The 24,420-nt window shown below is 41.0% G+C and overlaps 1 protein-coding gene across 1 annotated transcript in view; it reads right to left on the bottom strand.

The window, feature by feature from the left end:
• scfd2 (sec1 family domain containing 2) overlaps positions 1 to 24,420 on the bottom strand; it is a 104,368-nt gene that overhangs the window by 9,439 nt on the left and 70,509 nt on the right. Inside the window, exon 6 of the mRNA XM_026158720.1 lies at positions 11,828 to 11,973. Within this exon, the coding sequence (XP_026014505.1) occupies positions 11,828 to 11,973 (146 nt within the window). The remainder of the gene's footprint in view (positions 1 to 11,827; positions 11,974 to 24,420) is intronic.

Raw genomic sequence — 24,420 nt, 5'->3', positions numbered from 1 at the left:
ACTGTGAACTTTGGTGAACACATCAATCCCCCCTTTCGCCTTAGACAGCTTAGTGTGTGATGTAACTTGCTTCTTCAAAGTAGACACCTGGCCCACTTTTCCAAAGTTTCAGCAGCCTTGCTTTTATAATAACCGCAGCTTATGTTTTGTCCCACTTCACAGAAAAAAGAAGGTGTTTCAATAAAGTGTGTGTCCTTGGAGGAGCTGAATTGCACAACCTCAACTAAAGCTTCATAAATGTCTTTATTTACAGTGATCCATGGAGGAAAAAAAAAAAAAAACTCTAACAGAGGACTTTTTCTGCCCAGTGACCCAGGACAAAATGAACCATTTATAGCCCTCAAAGCTAGCGGATCAAGAATTCAAGGCGGATTTTTTTTTCTCCAAGGGACCAAAGCTTGCTCTCTCAGAGAACAATAAAGACCCAGATAAGACTTGGCAAAGCCTTATTTGAGTACTGTGAATAGCATAAGTGTCTAAATAAACATTGTGAACATGTTCCAGAACTGAAAGTCTCTTTTTTACATGAGGTTATATTTGGTGGGAAGGAGCGGATTATCCTTTAGATCATTGGTAGATAATTTAATTTCCCTAGAGAAAAAAAAAATATTGAGCAGAACAGTTCCAGTTTCTCATGTGGACCCTTGAAAAAACTACTTGCCCACCCCCAATTTAGATCTTGCAAAGAAACAAGCACTAAAAACACACACCTACACATACAATACTGTCTAAATGTTAATGCGTCCAGGTGTTTCTGCCCACAGACATCCTCTCAATATGCATCATTCTTAACAGACACCTCAGAGCCTCCCACTCCTCAACAACCTGCAGGAGAATCCAGATTAGGCTTGGGGAAATCCTGCTGTCCAAATGATATAAACTAACATACACCTCCACCAAAATGACTGTGCAGCTTGGGTCACTCTGCACAAACAGACCTTGGAGTAAACACAATAATGATTCACCTCTGGCTCAAGCATGATCGTGCATGTGCATACGCAACATCAAGGCATAAACAACAAATCCAACCCGCAGTCACGCACTCTCCATTATCATCTGAATTTGAAAAACCTAAAACCAATACCATTAAACCAACACCCACATGTTAAAAACAATATTAGAATTAGTCATATGATAATGTCAGCGCTTAAATATTCCCTTGCAAACACAAACATGTGAGGGCACATACACACCCCCGTCAAATGTGAGTATCAGGTTTCCCCATGGGTTTTATTGGCTTTGAGGTAGATGAACGAATTAATGTTCCAAAACAACAGGTGATAAAATGAAAAACACAAATGGAGCATGGAAAACTACAGTCTGGCATGTCCCTGGAAACAACCCAGTCCAAAAATATGATAAAGTTGTACTATGCATATCATTTAAATGCCTAAAAATGGTGTTGTTTAATTCATCAGCCTGTGGACTCTTTTCTTTTTGAACATTCCTGTCAAAATATGAAACCTTTTAGCGAGTCATGCTAAATGTTAAGTATGTAAAGGAATACACTCTCTATAGCAGGATGTAGGTAGTAGGAAAACTGATGCTGCTATAGAATATATGCTGTAATTTCTTTTTAATTTACCGCCAATTGATGGCAAAACATTCTCAGACGTGGCTCTCCCCAAAACTGGGCAACACACAACCATGAGGCCATCTCCTCCCATTAATATATCAATATACTGACTAAAAATATCCATCCATCCATTCGCTTCCGCTTATCCTTTTCAGGGTCGCGGGGGTGCTGGAGCCTATCCCAGCTGTCATAGGGCGAGAGGCGGGGTACACCCTGGACAGGTCGCCAGTCTGTCGCAGGGCCAACACACAGGGACAGACAAACATTCACGCTCACATTCACTCCCACATTCACACCTAGTGGCAATTTGGATTAGCCAATTAACCTATCCCCACAAGCTGCATGTCTTTGGACGGTGGGAGGAAGCCGGAGTACCCGGAGGGAACCCACGCAAACACGGGGAGAACCCTGGCCTGATGGTGGAATTGAACTCAGGACCTTCTTGCTGTGCGGCAACAGTGCTAACCACCGTGCCACCGTGCTGCCTTGACTAAAAATAATTAGAAAACAATTGAATAGTAATAATTTTGAAGCAACAAGGAGTTTGCTTGACCTGTTTCCTGGCAGGAAACAGTAGCTTCCTGAACTAGAAGGCAAGAGCTGATCAAGAAACAGAAACTGTATGTTAGCAACTTTACTTATCACAAAGTAGGGCAGCCTTAAATAATACCCTCCTTTATTATTTTTTTCTATGTAACATCTAAAAATTAATATAACTGTATATTAAATAACAATTGAAATTAATGTTTAATGTTCAATAAGAGTCATTTTCAGTCACTGCCCTCGCTGGACATTAATTTTCGTTTTCTGAATTTCATTTTTATTTTGGATGCACTTATGCTTTAGACTGCTTCACATCTCATGTAGGTGGTAATAGATTATATCTTATTACCATGTCAATGCAATGACTGGTCATAATAGAAAGAGAAAAGATATTATATAAGACATAAAAACCTGAGTAAATACCTCCGAAAGCCTGTGCTCAAAAACCCACGCAAGAGGGAGGACAGTCTATCTAGTCATAGGTGTGTATGCTCACCCATGTGTCACAATCTGTTCAATGTAGATGCAAATGATTCATTTTCTCGTTACTATGGTTTTTGGTTGGTTATACAACTCTCCCACCTTGTTGCTAGTCTCTGAAAGTCTTAAAACTTTTCATCATGATGCAGATGCTTGCTACTAAGAACATTTTCCACCCAATTTCAAGTGTTTCCCACAAAAGCAATAAAATCAAGCCCTTTGTTGAACTCGAATTCAGTTTTTTTTAGCGTCTCGCTGTTACAGCTTGATCACTTATAGCCCACTGTTTTCTTTTCTCGGAATTTCAATAGTGCTCAGTTACTCACACCATGACATGCGCGAGTTTTGTGCGCCTCTACAACGAGAATACACGTGACCATTCAAGGCTGTGAGTGTAGCTGTCTGCTGGTCAGAATAATTATGGTTGTAACAAAGAAAGCCTAACTGAAGCAAACAAAGGAGCTGCGGTATTTGATTTTAATTTGAAATATTTTTATGTTTAGTGTTATAATCACACAAATGTAGTTACAACACAACACAAATGACAACATGCAACGACAGAGCTCAACCCCAAAACAACCCTACTTAAGCCACAACTTAATTCATTTGCTCTTGTTCACCGCTTTGATGAACCCCAAAACACTTGATTACTGAAGCTGATGGCACACAACACTCATTCCCTCACACTAGGATAAAAACATATGATTCCCATGAGTCCCATCACAGAGTCAGAGCAAGAGATTCTGACCCATGTCAAGCCAAAGCCACAATCATGTCTTTCCACATATTCTTTTGTAAAGGGTGGGTTATATAACATCATTACACTGGATTTACAGGTACCACACGCACACAACAGGAGTAGATAACACAGAACGACTTGACTCCTCTTCAGTGGCCTTAAACATTGGAGTGAGGACCTCTGCATATTAGGCTACGGCCTAATAAGAAAACGTCAGGTGTCGGCTTCACTGGAGGCAGGGGTGCATCCTCAGAGAGGCTGGATGATTTCTGACGTTTCTCAAGAACAAGCAGTAGCTGGCAGATATCATACTGTCCTACTTTCATATGAAATCATTTTATAATAGTCCTGGAACAAGAACAGCCAGGTCTGGCCTAACACAATGCTTCTCACATGCATCCAAAATGCTTGCTCAGTCAAGAGGCTACTGGCACATTTTCACAGACACTGCATGATTATTATTATTTTTACAGTGTTATTCAGATGCAGAAATGAGAGACTGAGTCATGAAATGTATTCAAACTTCTGTGTTAATCAAGAACATAAGCCTGAACTGGAACAGTTACTAGATATTTAAGTTGTCTGAGAAAGAATTAGACTCCAGTCTTGGGGCACACCTACGAATCTGAATTGCACATCAGCACAAAATTTGAGCACTGGGAGCTTCAATGCACAGGCCACCTACAGTAACATGTAGATGGCCCAGTCCATGCAGACAATTTATATAAGGTAATTCTTGTCTAGTTGGGAGGACAGAAGAGAAGAGAAGAGAGCTGCAGAAGCACAGCTGTCTATTTTCTACTTATGGTGGAGCTTTTTATTATTTTCTCTATTTCTATGCACTGAAGAGTGAATACAAGAAACATTGTGTAAAAATGACACATTACATTTTTTGTAGTTGTTATGTCTAGATTGTAAATTGGTTGAAGATGTTTAGACTGCAAACAGGCAAGACTTCACGTCACTGATCCCAGTCTTTGAAGTTAGCTAGCTGTGGTTTGATTTTCTGTGAATGCATGCAAGCCAGAGAGAAAGAGAGCTCTCATTCTTGTCAAGAAACTAAAGTAAGTTATTTCACAAAGTAATTACATTTTCCTATGACTATAGTAACTACTTTATATTAAATGTCATTTACTTTATACTGTGGCTAAAATGTTTGAAAAAGCATGTACAATGGATAAAAGATTGCAACATTCAAATGCATTTCTTTTTTTTTTTTCCTTTCTTTTTTCTGGCCTGTCCCGTTTGGCTCTTTTGCCATCAGAATTGTTGTCTAAAGGCAAAGAAAGATGCCCAACGGATTTACTTTACCAAACTGACCATCCCAGCCTTGCCGTAATGGTCCATTTGATTCACCTTTTATTGTTTATTTTATTTTCACTTACTGAATACGGGACAGACTTGACTGGGGGAAAGAAGGGGAGAAAGAAAGAGGGAAAGAGAAACAGCTGAGAAGAGGGACGGGGGAGAAGGGCAAAAAACAAAAACCAACAGAACGGGCAGAGAAAAAAAATGCATATATCAATCACCTGGATCACCTGCTGAGAAAGAAAAAAGAAAGCAAGCAGAAGAGAACAAGAGTAATAGAATAAACAACAGCACAATGATATATGGGAATATGACAGTAAATACTAAATGTTAAACATTATTGTGCAGCACATAAGATCAACAGAACACAGTGTGCTTTGAGGTAGCAGCCAAAAAGGGTGTAGTTTGTGGGTGTGATCACCCGTGTGTACACCTGTGAGCATGGACGCGCTTGTTTTTTGTTTTTTTAAAAGGTTCCTTCATGTAATAATCTGCTAGAGGGTGTGGGGGGGCCACAGCCCCGTCCTCCAGGGCGTGAAGCAGGTGTGGAGGAGATCAAAACTCCAGACATCCAGAGGCCCCCAGAACACAAGAGACCAAGGAAGACCAACAGAGGGGCAGCCGCGCCACTGTCCCAGAAAGAGCTGAGGAGAGTCCCAGATGAGGGCTCACTCAGCAGCCGCGGAGCAGAAGCCAGGGGGAGTTGCAGTGACGCGCCCGTGAGCTCCGCCGGCAGCCAGCTGCGCCTGAGTGACCGAGCCCCAGGCCGAGAGGCCGGGGGCACCCCACCTCCGAAGTGGCTCGAGCGAGCCCCAGGCTCCAGGCCCCGATAAGCGGCCGCCAAGGAGTGAGCCGGTGTGTACCTGGACGCCCATCCCCGGACACAAAGAACCACCAACGCACCGATGTCTGAGGGGGTCCGCCACTGGCAGGGGAAGTGGTGGTAGGGGGAGATAGGCCTCCAAACCTTGGAGGGCCTGAGATGTCCCCAGAGAGGTGGCGCCTGACACCCAACCTGACATATAGACACAGACATACAGGCACACACAGATACAAACATCCATTCCCACCCTCATGCTCTCATATGCACTTACTCCACACTCAACCAACGTGGAGACAGACATAAAGAGACGTTGTACACACGATCACACTCCCCAAGCGTACTCTACAAACCGGGTCTAGGTACCTTTGACCCTGGAGGGGGGAACTGCACCCAGACCCAGGTGGTGTTACCCTTTTCCCTGCGGTGGGGAGAGGCAGACCGCCCCGACTCCGCAGCAGCAGGAAGGCTCCACACTCCAGACCGCAGTCGGACGGCCAACTCCTCCTCCTAGCCCCCCTGCTCCAGCAGGTCGCAGAGAACGGGGGTGAGAGAAGACTCCAAACCTCCCTCCACCCACTCATTGTAATGTTGATGCATGTGTGTTCTAAGGTGCATTTAAAACCCAGGAGGGCATGGAGCTACCTGCCAGAGAGCAGCAGGTAAGCGCATGGTCCCTCCTGCTAGCCCTCAATGTCTACGTGTATTTAAAATTGAGAGGTGGGCAACGATGCCAGGGGTGGGGTGTACACCCTGATGGTACTTTGGACTCCGTGTATCGTGCCCACCCCCAAGATCCTATATGTATGTGTAATGAGAGTGTGAGTAATGTGAATGTCTAAGTTGTGGGATAAAATTGAGGCAGAGGCAGCCAGAAGGGGACAGAGGGGTAGCCTCCTCTGCACCCTGGTGACATACCCCTACTCCAAGGCCCTGCATGTGTGGGTGGTTGTGGTGGAGCGGGAAGAGGGAGGCAGCTGGAGATGGGGAGGGAAGGAAGGGAGGGGCAAGTGACCCCTCCCTGGGGCCAGCTCCCCCGCTGACCCCACTAGGCACCCCCATACTCCGCGACCCGCCAGGGAAAGGGGGCCCAGGCCCATCCAGACCGGGCCCAGTGCAGCAGCGCCGCCCGGCCCCACAGAGCCCGGGACAGTCCACCCAACCCCACCACAGAGAAAACTGCACCCACCCCACCATCCACTCATCTTCCAGACTACATAAGACAATAAACACCCAGGCTGAGATCTTCCTCCACCTCTCCTGTATCTCCCCCTCCTACAGAGGCAGCTCCTGAGGAGAGGAAAGCTCCTGCAAGATGTGACAATCTCCCCCACCAGTTGAAGAGCCCCCCAGGTGGCTCGACGCACCGGCGGCACCCTGCTCCAGGGCTGGGCCCCCATGCACCCACCCGCCCACAACCCCGGCAACACACCAACCAGGACCCAAGCCCCCGAGGCCCAGTCCGGGTCCCAGCCCAGAGACGGAGCGCCCCCAGAACCTCACACCCATCCCGGACCCACCCAGGGGCAGCCAGGCTACCAGGTCAGTAACCCACGTCCGTCAGCACAGACCCTCCCCTAGCCCCGCTGCACGCAGCCGCGAGGAAACAGTCACCGGAGAGCCAACAGAGCCCCTAACCGGACATGACCGCTACCCCGGGTTGAGCCCCCCAAGGAAGATGCCTCCGGGGAACCCCCCGACGCCCTAAGCCTGTCCCTACCCCCACACCAATCACAACAGTGAAGGCGGGACCAAACTATGACCCCCCACCCCCACTAGGTGATGGAGCTGATCAAAGGAGCCCAGAGCAATTGATCTGATGTGGTGGCAGAGGCTGTATCAAGACTAATGTAATCTAATAGATAATTTCTATATTGGTTAGAATTAAGATTATTTTTATTTTTCCAGTTCATGAGGACTGTTTTCTTGGCTATGCATAGGGCAGTGAAAACCATATGGGCGATATTCTTTTCTGAAGTGACATTATCTAAGCTGCCCAACAAACACACTAAGGGGCAAGTTGGAATGTTACATTTCAGACACTTCGATAAGTCTTCACATATCTCGCGCCAAAACTTCTGAACTGGTGGACAGAACCAAAGAGCGTGGATATAATTGTCCGGTGAATTGGTTTGGCAGTGTGAGCAGTTGTTGGTAGACGTAAAGCCCATCTTGAACATCCGATGACCTGTATAGTGTACTCTATGTAATATTTTGTATTGAATTAATTGAAGACTGGGATTTCTAATTAGATGAAAGGTTTTTAAGCAAATCTGAGACCAGAAGTTTAGGTCTAAGTTAACTGATAAATCCGCTTCCCATTTTGCAATAGGAAGTGATATTGATTCATCTGTTTTAGAAAGCATTCTGTATATTTTGGATAGTAATTTGGGGGGTTTAAGAGTAAGAAATTGAACCACACTTGGTGGTGTTTGTAGTTCAACTTGACCCGGTTTAAATTTCTTTTTTACTATGGATTTAATTTGTTGATATTCTAAAAATCTTTTCTTGTTGATCCCATATTGTGTAACTAGTCCGTCAAATGAAATAAATTCTGTTCCTTCTAGTATATGTTCTAAATATTTGATTCCTTTATCACTTCAATCTGAAAAGTTTATCATATTATTGTTTTGTAATATGTCAGGGTTGTTCCAGATAGGTGTACGTTTGCATGGGATTAATGAAGACGCCGTCAATTTTAGAAACTCCCACCATGCTGTCAGAGAAGAGCTGATGTTGATGCTTTTAAAGCATTCATGTCGTTGGATGTTTGAGCTGATAAATGGTAGGTCTGAGATCTCTAGATTATTGCAGAGTGCTTGTTCTACATCTAGCCAAGGTTCATCTAAGAGGGTGTGTTTTAGCCATCCTGAGATAAACTGAAGCCTGTTGGCTAAGAAGTAGTGCTGAAAGTTAGGCAGTTCTAGTCCTCCTTTATCCTTGGTCTTTTGTAGTGTTTTTAAGCTTATACGTGGGGGTTTATTTTTCCAAAGGAATTTGGACATACATGAATCTAGAGATCTGAACCAATCTTGTGGCGGTTTAGTTGGGATCATTGAGAATAAATAATTTATTTTTGGTAAGACCATCATTTTTATAGCGGCAACTCATTTTTATAGCGGCAACATTCAAATGCATTTCAACCATATTATCTCACTATTCTGACGAACTTCATCTCCAAGGTTTTCTACATCATAGCTGTGTGATTGGTTAAATTATTGATGTAAGATTTGAGAGAATCACTCAAGAAATAAACCTCAGAGGGTAGAAGGAGGAGAAGTAGACAAGAAAAAGACTAAATGACAAGGACACAGAAGTATTGTTAAATGAAACTTCAGCAAAAGCTTAAGTTCCAAGAATATTTCTTTTACTTTCAATCGACTGACCTTAAAGCTCCTGGCCTATAATTCTCTGACAAACTGCCCAATGAGAATGAAGGACAACAGCAGTGAAGCCGCCACTCTAGAATGTCACTGTCTATACCAAAAGGACAAAGCTTTCAGATGCACTGAGAGGGCCTTTGGAGTTACATAAGCTCCAAGACGAGTGTGACGAGGCTCTCGCAGTGAAGTCCCATGTGCCTGCATGCTTGCATGACGCAAAAGGGAAAGCAACAAAAGCAGGAGAGGTCAGAGGTCCTCTGGTAAATCTGTGCTTGTGCTACAAATAAGGCTGGGTATCGTCACTGATTTCTAGAATCGATTCGATTCCGATTCACAAGGTCCTGAATCGATTCGATCCACGATTCGATTCAATTCGATTCGATCCTATTTGAATCTGGGAAATTTTGCCTCAGACAGTCAGAAATATTATAATTCAGATCAGTACATTTACATATTTTTGTATCTATAAAAAGGAAGCTGACAATTTCCAGACTTTATCAAAGGTGTGAGCGTCACAGCAGAGGCCTTTGTGTCAAAGTAGCTGAAGATAAAACACATAAAAACATGAAGGTGGTTTTCCTGGCCTGGGATTTTATAAAAATATTCTGCAGTACATCAAAAACAAAAGAAAACCATTAATCAACATATGAACATTACCTCTGAAGTTACAGTGGTTTTATTAGAGACACGGCTAAGCGTTTTGCATTTTGTATAATTTTAAAAAGTTTATAAATTTGTTCAGTATTGAACGGCAGAAATGAGGTTTTCTTTTCGGAAGTAAGTAAAAGGAAAAAAAAACATCGGCCGACAGTGCTGTAAACAACGGTAGACTTGTGTGTAACAAGCAAGGGAATAATGCAGAAAACAGATTTTGGGGATAAACGGGAAACTGTTCTTGAAGTATACAGAGAAAGCGAGAGAGAGAGAGATGTGCATGAAGTGTGATTTTATCGTGTTCGAAGCAAAACAGCAAAAGTAAGAGGGAATTCATGACGATGTTTATGTGAAGCGTAGTTTGGATCTTCTTTTGCTGCTGGTTTGGTCAATATTGTTTGGAGAGAGATAAAACTAACAGCTTTATGATCAGCGCAAAAAGGACATAAACACAAAGCGCAGACCCGCCGAAACATCAGAGTCAGCGAGCTGTCGGCTTTCAGCCCCGACCGTGTCCGTGCCGTCGGGCGAGAAAGGCGACATCTCACTGATTCTGATCCGCGGGTCCACGCTTTGTGTTTACGTCTTTGTGCAGAAGCCGTGTACCTGCTCTCATTTACTGTTTTAAATGTTTGGTGGTTGTTGAAATTTTGTGACGTTTCACCTGAGATTCTGGAATTTTGGGCAAAATATATTTATATAAAAAAATCGATTCAGGATTTTAATGAATCGATATCACGTTATCCAAGCCAGAATCGATTTTAATCGATGAATCGATTATTAAAACCCACCCCTAGCTACAACCACTGCAAGAGTGAACATTACATGGAGTAGTTAAATAAAACACAAAGTAAAAAGTTACATGTACAGTGCAGTGAAAAAGTGTTTACACAATCCTGATTTCTAAAAGATATTTGTAATATTTACGTTCATGATCATCAAGCAAATTTTAATATTAGACAAAGTTAACGAGAGGAAACATGAAACCCAGTTTTTAATTAATTATTTCATTTCTTAAGGTGGAAAAAAAGCTTTCCAAACCTATCTTGGCTTATGTGAAAAAGTAAAATGTCCCCCTTGTTAAATCATGAATTAAGTGTGATTCACCACAGTTTTCAGAAAGCTGAGTTCAATTACACAGGCCAAAGCCGGGCCTCATTAATTCCTGGCCTGTTGAGAAAGAAATCTCTTAAATGGAAAGTATCTGACAAACTGAAGTAGGCTAAAAGATCTCAAAAAGCAATACATCACACCTTGATCTACAGAAACAGTTCAGAAACAATGTCACTGATATCTATCAGGCTGGAAACGATTTGAAAGTAAACTAGTGAGCTACGGTGAGAGCCATTATCCACAAATGGAGAAAACTTGGAACAGTGGTGAATCTTCCCAGGAGTGGCCAGCCTACCAGAATTACTTCAAGAGCGCATTAATGGATCATCCAGGAGGTCAAAAAACAATCCAGAATATCATCTATAGAACTGCAGGTGTCAGTCAGAGTAACAACAATATGAAATAGACTGGGCAAAAAACATCTATCCATGGGAGAGTTCCAAGGAGAAAATCACTGCTGACCAAAGGCTCATCCCACATGTGTCTAAAAACATCTTGATGATCCCAGAGACTGACAAGACACAAGTGGAACTTGTTACAACTGGTGAAAAACTAACACAACATTTTATAAAAAAGAACATCATACCAACAGTCAAACATGGTGGTGCTGGTGTGATAGTCCAGGGCTGCTTTGCTGCTTCAGGACTTGGAAAACTTGCCATAATTGATGGAACCATGAATTCTGATCTCTACCAGAAAATCCTAAAGGACAATGTCTGGCCATCAGTATATACCCTGATGCTCAAGAGCACTTGGATTAAACACAAAATGATGATTCTGGAGAGGCTTAATCCAAGTCCAGACTTAAATCTGATTAAAATGCTTTGACATGACCTTAAACACGCTGTTCATGTTGGAAAACGCTCCTAATTAAAACAATTCTGCAAAAAAGAATGGGCCAAAAATCCTCCACAGCAAAGTGAAAGACTCATTACCACTAACACAAATACTTGACACAAATACAGTTCTTCCTGCCAAGGATGGCACAACCAATTATTAGGTTTAGAGCACAATTATATTTTCACATCAGGCCAGGTAGGTTTGGATATCTTTTATCCCTTAATAAATGAAATCATCATTTAAAAACTGTATTCTGTATTAACTTGGGATATGTTGAAGCTGTGGTAGTGTTCATACTTGATACGGGTAAAGCAAACCACCCCTGTAACATGTGTTTTGAGGCTGGCAGTCAGAGTTTGTGTGCCTCCAACCTGGTGAATTCCATCGCTGGCAGTGTAGATGGAGCGTAGCTGCTTGAGGTGGTTTCTGGTGCTGCTCAAACCTCGGAGGGTCTTGAACATCTTCTCCACTGCAGAATGAACTCGCTCTGCGGTCAGCTCCTCAGGATTTGTACAACCTAATAAAAAACAAGCACACAGTCTCATTAACAGAACATTAAAAACCACAGATTCATCTAAAAGTAGACACATTACATTTTGCTTCAAAACTGGCCAGAGAGGAAAGCTAAATAGGCAAAAACAACCCATTTGATTCTGCAAAAACAATTGGCCATAAGATGTGGCATGTTCATTTTTGTGGGTAATTTTCTCAGCTGGGTGTGTACTGAAACCAATTATCAAGGTAAACGCAAGGGAGTGAGAGGACAAGAGCTCCTTTATTCCAGCGGAAAGCACTGCAGCCTAATCAAAATCTAATGTTCCCTTCTTTCTAAAGAAGTGCCTAGGGAAGCAAAGGCTTGCTGTGAAATAAACCCGAAATGACAGCGTTTAAGAAGAAAGAGAAATGGCAGTGAGAAAAGGAGAGTGGGGCTTAAAAATATCAAAGACAAGTAAACCGAGTGAGAAGATAGTGAAGAAGGCTAAACGATGGCGCCCAAGACGTCCGTTTAGAGCGCTTCTGGCAAAGTGGGTTGAGGGGCACCTGCAGTTCCACAGCACACAGCTTGGGGATTTGCCTGCCTTTAATTAACAAGGAGGTCAGCTGTGTTACAGAACACAGACCTGAAAACTGAATCAGCACTACAGACTCTGAGAGGCTCGTAACAAAAAGAACAATGATGACTCCACCATTTGTACAAGTAGTTTACACATAAAAGTGCTTTTCACGCAGTGGCGTGACTCCAACATTAAGCTACAGTTTCCTTACAGTCAGGAACTGGCTCATGTTCTGCTTGGACATGTTGGTCCACTCAGTGATAAAAATGCACAACCTATATCATATAAACCTGACGTACATTTTAACCGGAATTACAACAAGATCTTATTGCACGTATTGAAGCACGTATTAATGCCGTGAACGTCACTTCACTCTTGTTTTATCTGCTTCATTACTGAAGTAATGAGCAGTTGCACACACAGTGAAAGCCAGAGAAAGGACAAACTAGTGCTACCACAAATTACACCAAAGTGCAGTAAAGACTAATTGAACTCAACTGAAATGAGTGCAAATAAGATAAACACATTTTTGTATTTTTCATTTTGTTCATCTCAGTTCTGTTCTGTTTTGTTATTATCTACTATATAACCAATAAATGCCAAATCATTACGTTTATATACTCATAATATGTATTTATAAGTTACACTTTGTTTCACAGTGTTAGGAAAGCAAAGTTTAAACTGAGTTTAGTAGGAAAAATGTGTATTCCCCAATCCCAGCTGCTTAGCCTTTAAAAATTGTGATTTCAATTATTAAACTGTTGCTGGAAGTCACAAGAAGGTTGCCAGCCAGGTTACAGGCTTGTGTCACTGGGGACATAGTCCATGCCTCTCACCCTATTCACAGCTAGGATAGACTCTAGCATTCCTCTAGCACTCCTGAATAGGATAAGTAGTTCAGAAACTGGAATGATGAATGGGTGAATCCTAAAAACAACAATAACGCAACAAGACTAGTCTACAGTTATTCTGTTGGCTCGGTAACACTTAGCCACAATAAGGGCCAAGTCATAGTTTCTGCATGCAAATGTGCATTTCATAAATGTTTTATCTGCTTAAGTATGTTCGGGTTCATGTAGCGCCCCAGATTTAATACTGCATGGACTGTCAAATAACAAACAGGCAGCTTCCATTCCTGCAGGTACGAGGTTTTCATCACGGTTTCTAGCCCATACTCGTGGTCTATGGCAGCATATGCATACTTCTGGCTACATATATTTACCACACTTACATCCTGAAGTATGACAAATGTTTACATGATTTCATAATATCAATGGAAACATTCTGATGTTTAGCAGGTATGACCCACAACAGCACTGCTGCTGCACAGTAAAAAAAATCCCATCCATCGATCCATTCATCAGTAAAACCTGCTTGTTTTTTTAATCCCTCAGTGATAGGATGATTCTTCTGGTGTATATTGTAGTCACCTGGCAAAACGTCAACATTTAGACCCTTTTAACTCCATTTTTGGTATCTCCCAACTCCTGCGGGACATAAGTGTGTGTCTGCCGTTTTGGTTCTAGACATGAAGTCTACAATGAAATGAAACAAATGAAAACAGATGTCTGCTACAGACAAAAATATTGTTCCGAGCCATGTGAGTGAATCAAAACAGTTAAGTTGCACAGTGAATACAAAGCACTGAGCTGAAATTAGAAGGGTTTATAAAGCTGAGAGATGAGGGAGTTTCAGGCAATTCTTTGTGGACCCTTCACTACAGAGCCTGTCACGTTGTTCTGACACAGGCATTGCCAAATGATGCACAGTTATTACAAAGATATTAATTGTGGCTGCTTTAACAGAACGGTTTACACCCAACTCTTGTTTAAATTATTTTTCTCTGGCCTTAAGTAGTATTTATTCATCGAGAGTGTGAGTTGTGCAGTTTTAAAGACATGAGCAATAGAAACAGGCGTTTTCACTTGAACTAACGTAGCATCTGTTTGTTCTTTCACTCGTGTTTCCCGGCACACTTTACAGATATCCACTAATCGCGTTACACGCAGGCAAAAGCGGACAGCTTTAAGGATACACTCACTGAAGGAGTGTGTGCATGTGACTGTGCACAGTGGACAGATTGTGGGATACAGCTTTATCAAGAACCACTCATCCAAAAAGATGAGTAAGTGATTTTAGCCATCTTTCACAGGAAATGCAAAAACAATAAAAACAAATAAATAAAAAAAAAACTAAAAAAAAATCATGACCAGCTATCTTTTGAGCTAGATTGAGTTCTGGGCCATCAAAAAGATTAAATCTTTGCAAATGTTAGAAGTTTTTTGGCCTGTTTTCATTTTTTTTATCCACATCCTGTTTTGGGGTTGAATTAGGTTTAAATTGCACATTAATTTGTTAAGGATAAACCTTGCGGGTAAGAGGTTCAGGAATGTCAATGAATGCCCTCACAAAGATAACCAAACACTCACAGGGAGGCCCAAACAGCAATCACTGTAGGAAACCAAAGACCACAAGAATCCTGGGAATTGAGAGCAATTTTAGCCACAATACACGAACCACGCATCCCAACTCGGGTCTGTAACAATAAACCCACCAAGTGTGAATTGTTCAGATGAGCAGCTGTCAATATAAAAAATAAAAAAAGCTGCATAATATATACATTTGATTTTGTGGACATCACTTTAAAGCAAAAATTATATTGTTGAATGCAGAAGACACTAAAAAACAAGATATCTCTATTTCTCTGAAACACTCACTACTGCTCTCAGCTAAACCCAACATCGGTCTAATTAAGCAGACTCAAAGGGCCATGCATGACTTCTACCACCACAGGGTTACCATTGAATCCTGGAAACTCTCTTAAAGCTCTTACCTAAATATTACATAACAAACCATGAGCTCATGTCTTACACAGACCTACTTCTGGAATGAAAGCAAAGCCAGATGTATACATTGTGTGTTAGGAACATGTGAGTTTTGAAGATAAAATCGAACATTCGCAGAACATGTGGTAAAAATCGCCCTTTATGCACAGCAAGCTAAATTGATGGAGTGCAAGAGCACCTACGCCACCTCAAACTCTTATATCTTCAGGAGGATTTTCACAACACTAAAAACAGACCTGCAGAAATAGTTTGCTTTATGGTATTTGGCATGCTATATATGTAGAGCTATACATCACTTTCAGCAGTTAGAGTGAACAGCTTTACTTTTTCAGCATGCTAGCTTGGGTTTTTTTGATCTCTGTTAGTTCCTTTCCCCATCCCATATAGATGATATCAAATTAAGCAAAGTGTGTCTTTGTTTTGATTTGCTGTCTTCAGGAATGTAAAAGTGTCTGGTCCGCTGAATTTGCTCTCCCGCGTTGCCCAGGCTGAGCGGTAAACTCCTACAAAAAAACAGCGGGTCTATTCAATTGAGCTGAGCGTGAAGCCTCAGACAGATGTGGGTCTTATCTTTCCAGACACCCGCAGAGGGGGAAAGCGTCCTAAAAAACACCCTACTACAAATGTTAGTCACTGAGCATTTCTACAGTGAGAAGCAAAAGAAAAGGGGGATCAGGCAAACACGCAGTAAATTTTACTGATTTACTGAAAGCAATCAACTAAAATACTGTCTGTGCATAGTGGGTGTGTTAGTGGTGGCAGTCCACTCCAATATGAGGGTGAGGTAGAGGGAGATGTGTAAATCTCTTTGAGCGCTTGCGTGTCTGCCATGAGGGAGCTGCTCGACTTGTTGCCAAAGAATACAGTACACGCCCAGAGCTAGGAGTTGGATGCAGGTCCCACCCCGAGCAACCTGTGCTTTGGATGTTGATCTGCAGACACCGAGCAGGAGCAGGACCAGGTGCTGACCTGGGAACATCCAGTTTGGCGGCGAGGCTGAACACCTGTGTCTGAATTCATCTCACGCGGCACAGTCACGCCACCCACCATATCGGCAGCACACGTGTCTCACATGCAAATATGCAAGCTGAATTATCTTTATCCCCCCGTTTCTTTCTCTCTCTCTTTTTTTTAAATTAAGTGAACAACATTGGACGATGATGGAAAATAAATGAGAGCTGTCATATGAACAGCTCTGCCATTTCCATGTATGCATTTATATCCAGAAACAACCCATCTTAACAGACACCAACTTGTTTAGTAGATAAGAAAATATTATTCAAGTCTGACTCATCGCTACACTACACTGCTTAGAGACAAAGAGATTAGGTAAAGAGTCCAGTCAGAGTCCAGGCAGGAAACAGCTGACTGAGTGTTTCCTTAATTTGATCTAACAGAGCCGGAGGTGAGCAATAAATTACTAAGAGAGGTGCGAACATAACCTGTGACACTCACAAGGTGAAAAGAACCAACCAGAGGAGGATGTTAGGTAATAAGCAGAGCTGGAAGATGATGCTGAAGACTTAAGAAATATTAAAATATTCATTGTTGAAGTAAAACTACTATCAGGTTGAAAAGATGGGATTTGATGAGTTCTCATAAAAGTAGGTGTTGCTATTTTTTTGAATGTGTAACGCATTGATTCACATAAAAGCTTGGATGATTCAGATGACAAGCTTTTATACCACAGCTGTGTGGGATTGTACATAAAGAAAAGACAGGCCTTCTTTTTACCACTTTATACGACAACCTCAGAGGCTGAAAACCAAAAAAACAGGCTAAGTGCCAACGACTGAAGTTTCCTCAGTGGGTAGTTGAGTCCCTTTAGATTCCTGTGTGTCAAAGCCCAACTTTAGTGCGCAAAGAAACATGTTTGCAAACTGTTATGAAAAAACACACTGTTTTGTCTCAATAGCTAATCTCTTTGTCATTATAACTGTACAGGAAATTGATTTTATAGGATATCTCAGTCGTTTAAATGTTATTAAAGTTGTCTATTGTTGCATGATGACACAAAGGGCTGTAGCTTGTTTGATGTGTGAATTGGTATTTTCTTTACATGTTTCTTAGCACTAATTAACAGATGAGTAGATTTGTTTTTACAGATTCATCTTGGGCTAACAACGTTAGCAAGAGTTAGCGCATAGTTAAACACTCGCCTATCCAAAATAAAGAGGGGGAGTGGTGACATATGCGTATTATACAGTTAAGATCACACATTTACATGAACTCATCATTGCTGTACTGTACATTGTACATCTTTAATGACTTTAAACAAGAATTGGGTGTACAAGTTTGAAATGATTATATCATTTCAAATTTGTGAACCCAATTACAGATTAAAGATGTAAGCTAGTACAGTCCTGGAAAAAGAACATAAAAAAGAAATCATTAAAAGTACCACGATAATTCATGTCCACGATAAGTATATAAACCTCTGACCACAACTGTATTTAGTAGAGACTGTGATTACATAATGTCATAAAAAGAAAAATAAACTTTACGTTTTTGCCCTATAAGCACAAACTAAGCCACTTTTCACATTCATACATCACGTATTCTGTACAAACACGCCTTTTTATCGCTAAGTAATTGTCTATATATACATATTTTAGATCACCCATTACTGAAACAGGAGGTGTATTTGCTGGGGACTATTTTCAGCCATGATTTACCAGAGGTGTGGACTCGAGTCACATGACTTGGACTCGAGTCAGACTCGAGTCATTAATTTTATGACTTTAGACTTGACTTGAAAAAATGTTCTAAGACTTGTGACTTGACTTGGACTTTTACACCAATGACTTGGGACTTGAATTGGACTTGAACCGGTTTACTTGAAAAGACTTGATATTTTACCCCAAATATAAAATTTAACATGCATATTATATAGAGATTGAAAATGTGACGTCATTCACGGGTAGAACCGCAAAGGATTCTGGGAACTCGTGGCAGGCGGTACTACCGCACGCAGGCTTTCAATTGAAATCAGTTACACAGCGATAAAAAGAAACACAAAAATGTCAAGAAGCTGTTGTATTATTAACTGCAATAGCCGGTCGCATGACAGCCACGGGAAGCCGACGGGTAAAGAGATCGGTTGTTATCGGATTACGTCGTTGAAGAGAAATTGTTCGAGCCATGTTTCCGAAGTAACAAAGATGCGACGGATGGCCTGGATTGCAGCCATTCAAAGATCAAATATAACGTCCCAGAACACTCCAGCTCACAGGTTAGTCTGCTCCAAGCATTTACACGAAGGTCAGTGTTTTTTAGTAGTTAATACGTCATTTTCATAACATAATTGGTGATATAGGTTACAAGCAAGTCTGGCGCTGAACAGAAATTGTCGCGCTATGCTCCTTTATTTATTGTGCATAAATAGTGAATTGTCCTGACACAATATTGCGTTTCGCTTCTGTTATTATGGTACATTGACAAAAACATATACTTTTATTCACAGGATAAAACAGGTTTTTGTATCACTAATTGCCCAGTACGATTACAGCATACAGTATTATTGTCACTGCTACATTTCTGTGATGCTACCAGAAATTATTTCCACTGCTAATTAATTACCGTTGAGCTCAAAGGTCCTATTAATAAACGGTTAACGAATGTATATTTATGACGACGATTTGTGAGACTGGTAAACTTATGATACGTACGATGGTCTTTCGTTCTACACGGTGCATTTCAAGGTCCTGTACCCATCCGTCGGTAAACTGTACCTGGGCTTGTTGCAGTGACCGGAAGTTACTAAACTTCATGAGTGTATGCACTCACTCCAAGAACCGTATAATTATAAATATGCATATAAATATGCTACGATGAGATAGCTGACTTCATCTAACTAGCAAATGTTGTCCAGGCTATGTTGGTGATACAGTTTTTTTTTTAATGTGTATGATATTTTTGTCATGCGATTTTAAAGCTGGTCCTACAACCGCATCCAAGAATAACATGCAGCTTATCTCAGAACTGTCGGTGAAAATTATTCTTGGAGCTAAGTTTAATTGAGCTGCATTTTAAAGAGGTGCAATTTCACAATTTGTGTATATTTTCTAAGTTCACTATTTTGTCATGTGTTGAGAAAAACACAGATTTTAAAATTACATGGTCTAATATTTACATTTAGCATAACTGCAACATTATTTTTTCGTTTTTTTTTTTTTTTTTAAAGACTCGAAAGGACTTGAAATTCAAAGTTTCAGACTTGTGACTTGACTCGGACTTTTACACCAGTGACTTGAGACTCGACTCTGACTTGCCTGACATTACTTGAGACTTGACTTGAGACTTGAGGATAAAGACTTGAGATTTACTTGAGACTTGAAAAACAATGACTTGGTCCCACCTCTGTGATTTACCCTCTACTGAGTTATTATGGCAACAAGACAGTGTATGCAGGATTGAGTCAAAATACAGGAGAGTGCCAATTCTCATGCTAGCAAAGAAAGATGTCGCCTAGTGCAGGCATATCGGACAGATCAGGCTTTGCTTATACAGGAAACAATTGTTACAAGGATCAGCGCATTAATTATCGGAGCCTTTTTGTGTGTTTTCTCCACATTATGAAAAATTCCAAATGTACAGTTACAACTGAGGTTCAAGAAAAATATTCTCTCGAGCATATAACAGAGCAGCTGCACCAACAAAGACTGAATGCACTGTGCACGTAAACAATCAAGTAAAAAAAAAATCATCAAAGAAGAGGAAGTAAAAAATGTGGAAGCATTTGTGTTCATTACCAATGCCACACTATTCATCTCACAAGAAATGCACTCTCTGCTAAAGAACACAGGGAACATTAAATTAGAAAAACACAGTCTGTTTCCTCAACAACCCTCAAAACACTGAAACTGCACTGCAACAGCTCACTGTCTATGGCTGACCCCACAATCAAACTAATCACTCTGTACTTATCAGTGGAATGTAGACAACCCGACTACTTATAAATATCACAGCTTATTTTGAAACGTGATCAAAAATTCTATTCTGGTCTGAGAAAAGAATGAGAGTACGTGATTTTTAAGCGAGGGGGAGAAGGATTCATGCTGCCGAGCACAACTTTCTAAAAAGAGTTTATATCAGACGTGGTAATCCCGTGTGGAATGCTGAGGAAGAAAATCTTTCCTGCAGAACGCCGGGATGAAAAAGGAGAGACGGAAGTAGTGGGCTTTTTGAGCTACATGCTTGTCGTGCCTCTTTTACCTTACATGATGATGCTTCCTGACAACTGAAAAACAAACACTGTATCCAGCTCGGTCAAGGTTAACCTCAGACAGATTTGCAGGTTAAAATTAACCATAAAATCTTTGATCACTGAGGTGGATCTTTTGATATACAGGGATTTGTGTACTTTCATTTACTAACACAATAATAAATATAGGAAAATCATAATGGACTTTTATGCAAATGAACAGCAAATCAAAGTTATGAGGAAGTTGAAGATGATGCAAGCATGTGCATGTTCATAAAATCTGATAAAAACAGCAAATTACATACACCGTTAAGAAGAATTTCTAACATTTATGAATTCATTTTCCAAAAGCTATTTCTCTATTTCCCTGGAGGCCAACCAAAGTTTGGCCACAGCACCACTGACTAAAGACCAACACCAGTGGAAGGACATTAAGGGAGGGTAACTGCAGCGTTTCTCAATGGGAGTTGTTCCCACACAGACAAACTTTTTAAACAATTTCATGTGAATATTTGCAATTTATTGAGTTTAAATTAATTAAAATTTAATAGGTTGATAAACTTTTGTTTTTTTTTTTAACACAAAAAAAATGTAAATGTACCAGCGGCTGCCAGCTCTACCCTTCACTCTACTAGTAGATGCACCAATTTGAAATCCCTAGGCGATCTTCTGAAAAGTTCACCTTTGGCCTTGACCTTGAGATCAGACTGAGAGTCGAACCAGACTACAACTTTGAAAATCCAAAAGTTGCATCTTTCCCGAGTTACACCGTTCACAAGATTTTCAGAAAACTTGATTTCTGGTCAAGGTCACTGGGCTTCGGAGTCGCCCACAAATCAATAGGGGGTGTTATGGAGGCTTTATCCACCAATTTTTCTTAACAGTTTAGCTTTTTCTTCACTTTACACTTTTAAATACCTGAATGATGTGTGTCGAACTAGTCAAAAGGACCACTATTTATTATCACTTAATGCAAAAATGGCAGATCTAAAAGGACAAAAAACAAAATAGGACGTCCACCTTTAATCAGTGATAAACTAATTAAAGCTGAGAGCTGGATTGCTGTGTCAGCATCCAAGTTGGAAAAAGTTGGGCATATACTTGTGTGAATTCCACTGTGAGAACTTAATCCTTCTCAGAGTGGCCCACTTGACAAAAAACACAAGACCTGTTAATCTGAGCTGCTTCACTGACTCTTTAAGAAGTACAGAACAATGCTACACACACACACACACACACACACACACACACACACACACACACACACACACACACACACACACACACACACCCACCCCTTAGGCCATCAAGCACTCACTTTTAACTCCCACCTCCCTCACTGTTATAAGACCTTGCAAAGCACAACTCTTAGTGTGGATCTGAGTTTCTATATTTATTTCCTCTTCTTGTCATTTCCAAAAAGGACACACACCTCTGCTACAAGAGGCAGCTAATGTGATTAATTACATGCTGGGGAAGGTGTGGTCTCCACTCTGCCACTTATGGAGAAAACTATCATGGTTATGCAGCCCGCAGACAGCATAACTGTGGAGAGCAAAAGGATCTGCCTTAATAACACAGAGCACTTTCATGTCAGCTTGGTGGCTATGTTAGATGACAGGAATGTGGGATGCAGTGGCGTGGCAACCCTCAGATGTTATGCTGTTTGCTAACAGGTGTGATCAAACAGTGAGCACGCAGGACTCACCCTCTGATGGAGAAAACACCCTGTCACCACTAAAGGGAGTTTCTGCCAGTATGCATGAGTATAATAAATGACTAACAAGGATAAGGGTACATGTGTCTAATGCTATCTCTGAGCTGAATGTGAGGACACCAGTTTAAATCATAGGGTAACATACCAATCTGCTAATTCAGAGAATGGCAGGCCCTAATTTTCTCATCTAACTTGAGGTCTTTAAAAGCAGATCAGATGGGTAGGCGCACAAACACTCACACACTTTCACTGTGTGAACAAAGCTGCACAAACACTACAGCTTTACCATACTTTGTGAATGGCACATTACCTCTTTTCATATTAAAGTCAGTACTCAAATTCTTTTCCTTTTTTATTTAAAACTCTTCGATTGTGCCAGACATCAGCTGACTCATGACTGCAGTGTTAAATAAGACATAAAAACTTCACTGTAAAAAAACAGTGTTGAAACTTCTCTTTGATATTGCTCCTTATGAGTTGCGCTTTAGCGTGCCGTCATGTGCTATTAGTTGAGATGTCAGGCATGCTAAATCTGTCTTTGATCCTTTGTAATTACAGTGCTGTGTGTTTGCAAGTGTGTTTGAATGGCGGAGTGTGTTATAATCACAGCGGTTGCAGTGTTTCACGGTTTTGGGGTAGAAATCTTAGAAATCTGGAGGAGAGGTACACAGAAATTACACCAATTCCAGACAAAGTCAAAATTACAACTCTGCACGCAATGCAACCCGAGTCCTCTCTTTAATATAGAGGGACGAGGGGGAGCAGGGGAAAGCAGTGTGTGTTGTATAAAGTGTTATGTTGAAGATGTTGAACAAACTCCCCATATCCACATCAGCTTAACTGTGGCTGCCTGACTGAATGCATATGCAGCATGTTAGCTCTCCTGTCTCATGAATTTCTCAGTAGTTACATAACTGCATCTGAGCGAGACTTAAGCACATGCAAAATATTCTTCTCGGAAAGAATTATTACATGCACACAAGTCTGCTGAGTAGTTGTTGAATATTTCATGCGTTTTGTAATCGGATCGAATATGTATTATGCAGTCATTTGTGTCAAAACTACATTTATCATTGTTCACCGTAATCCAGTCCAAACAGGGCAAGTCAAATCTGCTAGATGTTACAGCAGGAAAATGTAAAAGCCCTGAGCTCCACATCTTTATTTTATAAAGTGCAGCAAAATGTAAAGAACAAGTTGTGTAATTAAATCCAAATCAATAAATCAATCGCAATCAGACTGGAGTGATCATACCAGTTTAATTCAATTCAATTTTATTTGTATAGCGCCAAATCACAACAACAGTCGCCTTCAGGCGCTTTATATTGTAAGGTAGACCCTACAATAATACACACTGAGAAAAAACCCAACAATCATATGACCCCCTATGAGCAAGCACTTTGGTGACAGTGGGAAGAAAAAAACTCCCTTTTAACAGGAAGAAAGCTACGACAGAACCAGGCTCAGGCTAAAGACATGCTGTGGAAGAGAGCCAGAGATAAGTCTCGTCTAATTACCTGGTACAGTGGAACCCAGACTTACGAATACCCCGTTTCACAAAAAATTCAAGATACGAAGGCACTGAACGGCAATATTTTTGCCCGTGTTACGGCAAAATGCCCGAGTAACGAAATCCGCTGGCTCTGACTGGCTGAGCCTACAATGCCCACAATGCCTTCCGAAACATGTGACAACCCCTTGGCTTCTGTACTTGCGCTTCGCTGTTCCACTTGAACCACGTATTGTTGTTCTAGTTAGCAATTAGCCTATAGCCTATCGTTCAGCATCGCCTCAGTCAAAACGCGCGATGGGTCGTCGTGGTTCCACTGTATACGTTTTAATTTAATCTAATTTTCAATGTGCCATTAGCTTTGCCTTCATGGAATCAGCTTCCTGTGTGTGACAATGATGCTAGGAGAGCACTGGCGTTAAAAAAAAAAAAAAAAGGATAAAACATGTCCGAAAGCTGAATTATGAGAGTTTATTTTTAGTTATGCAAGATGGAATAGAATACCTTTAAAAACTCATATCATATTCTTTCTGAATTTATCCTATTAATATTAAGTTTCTTAAACTTTACCTCCATATTTTTGCATAATTTTAGAAAATTTCAGGAATGTAAACTTTTTGCTACTATATCTCC

Source organism: Astatotilapia calliptera, chromosome 23 (genome assembly GCF_900246225.1).
Source record: "Astatotilapia calliptera chromosome 23, fAstCal1.2, whole genome shotgun sequence".
Classification (NCBI taxonomy): Eukaryota; Metazoa; Chordata; class Actinopteri; order Cichliformes; family Cichlidae; genus Astatotilapia; species Astatotilapia calliptera.
This window is presented reverse-complemented; position numbering and strand designations above follow the sequence as displayed.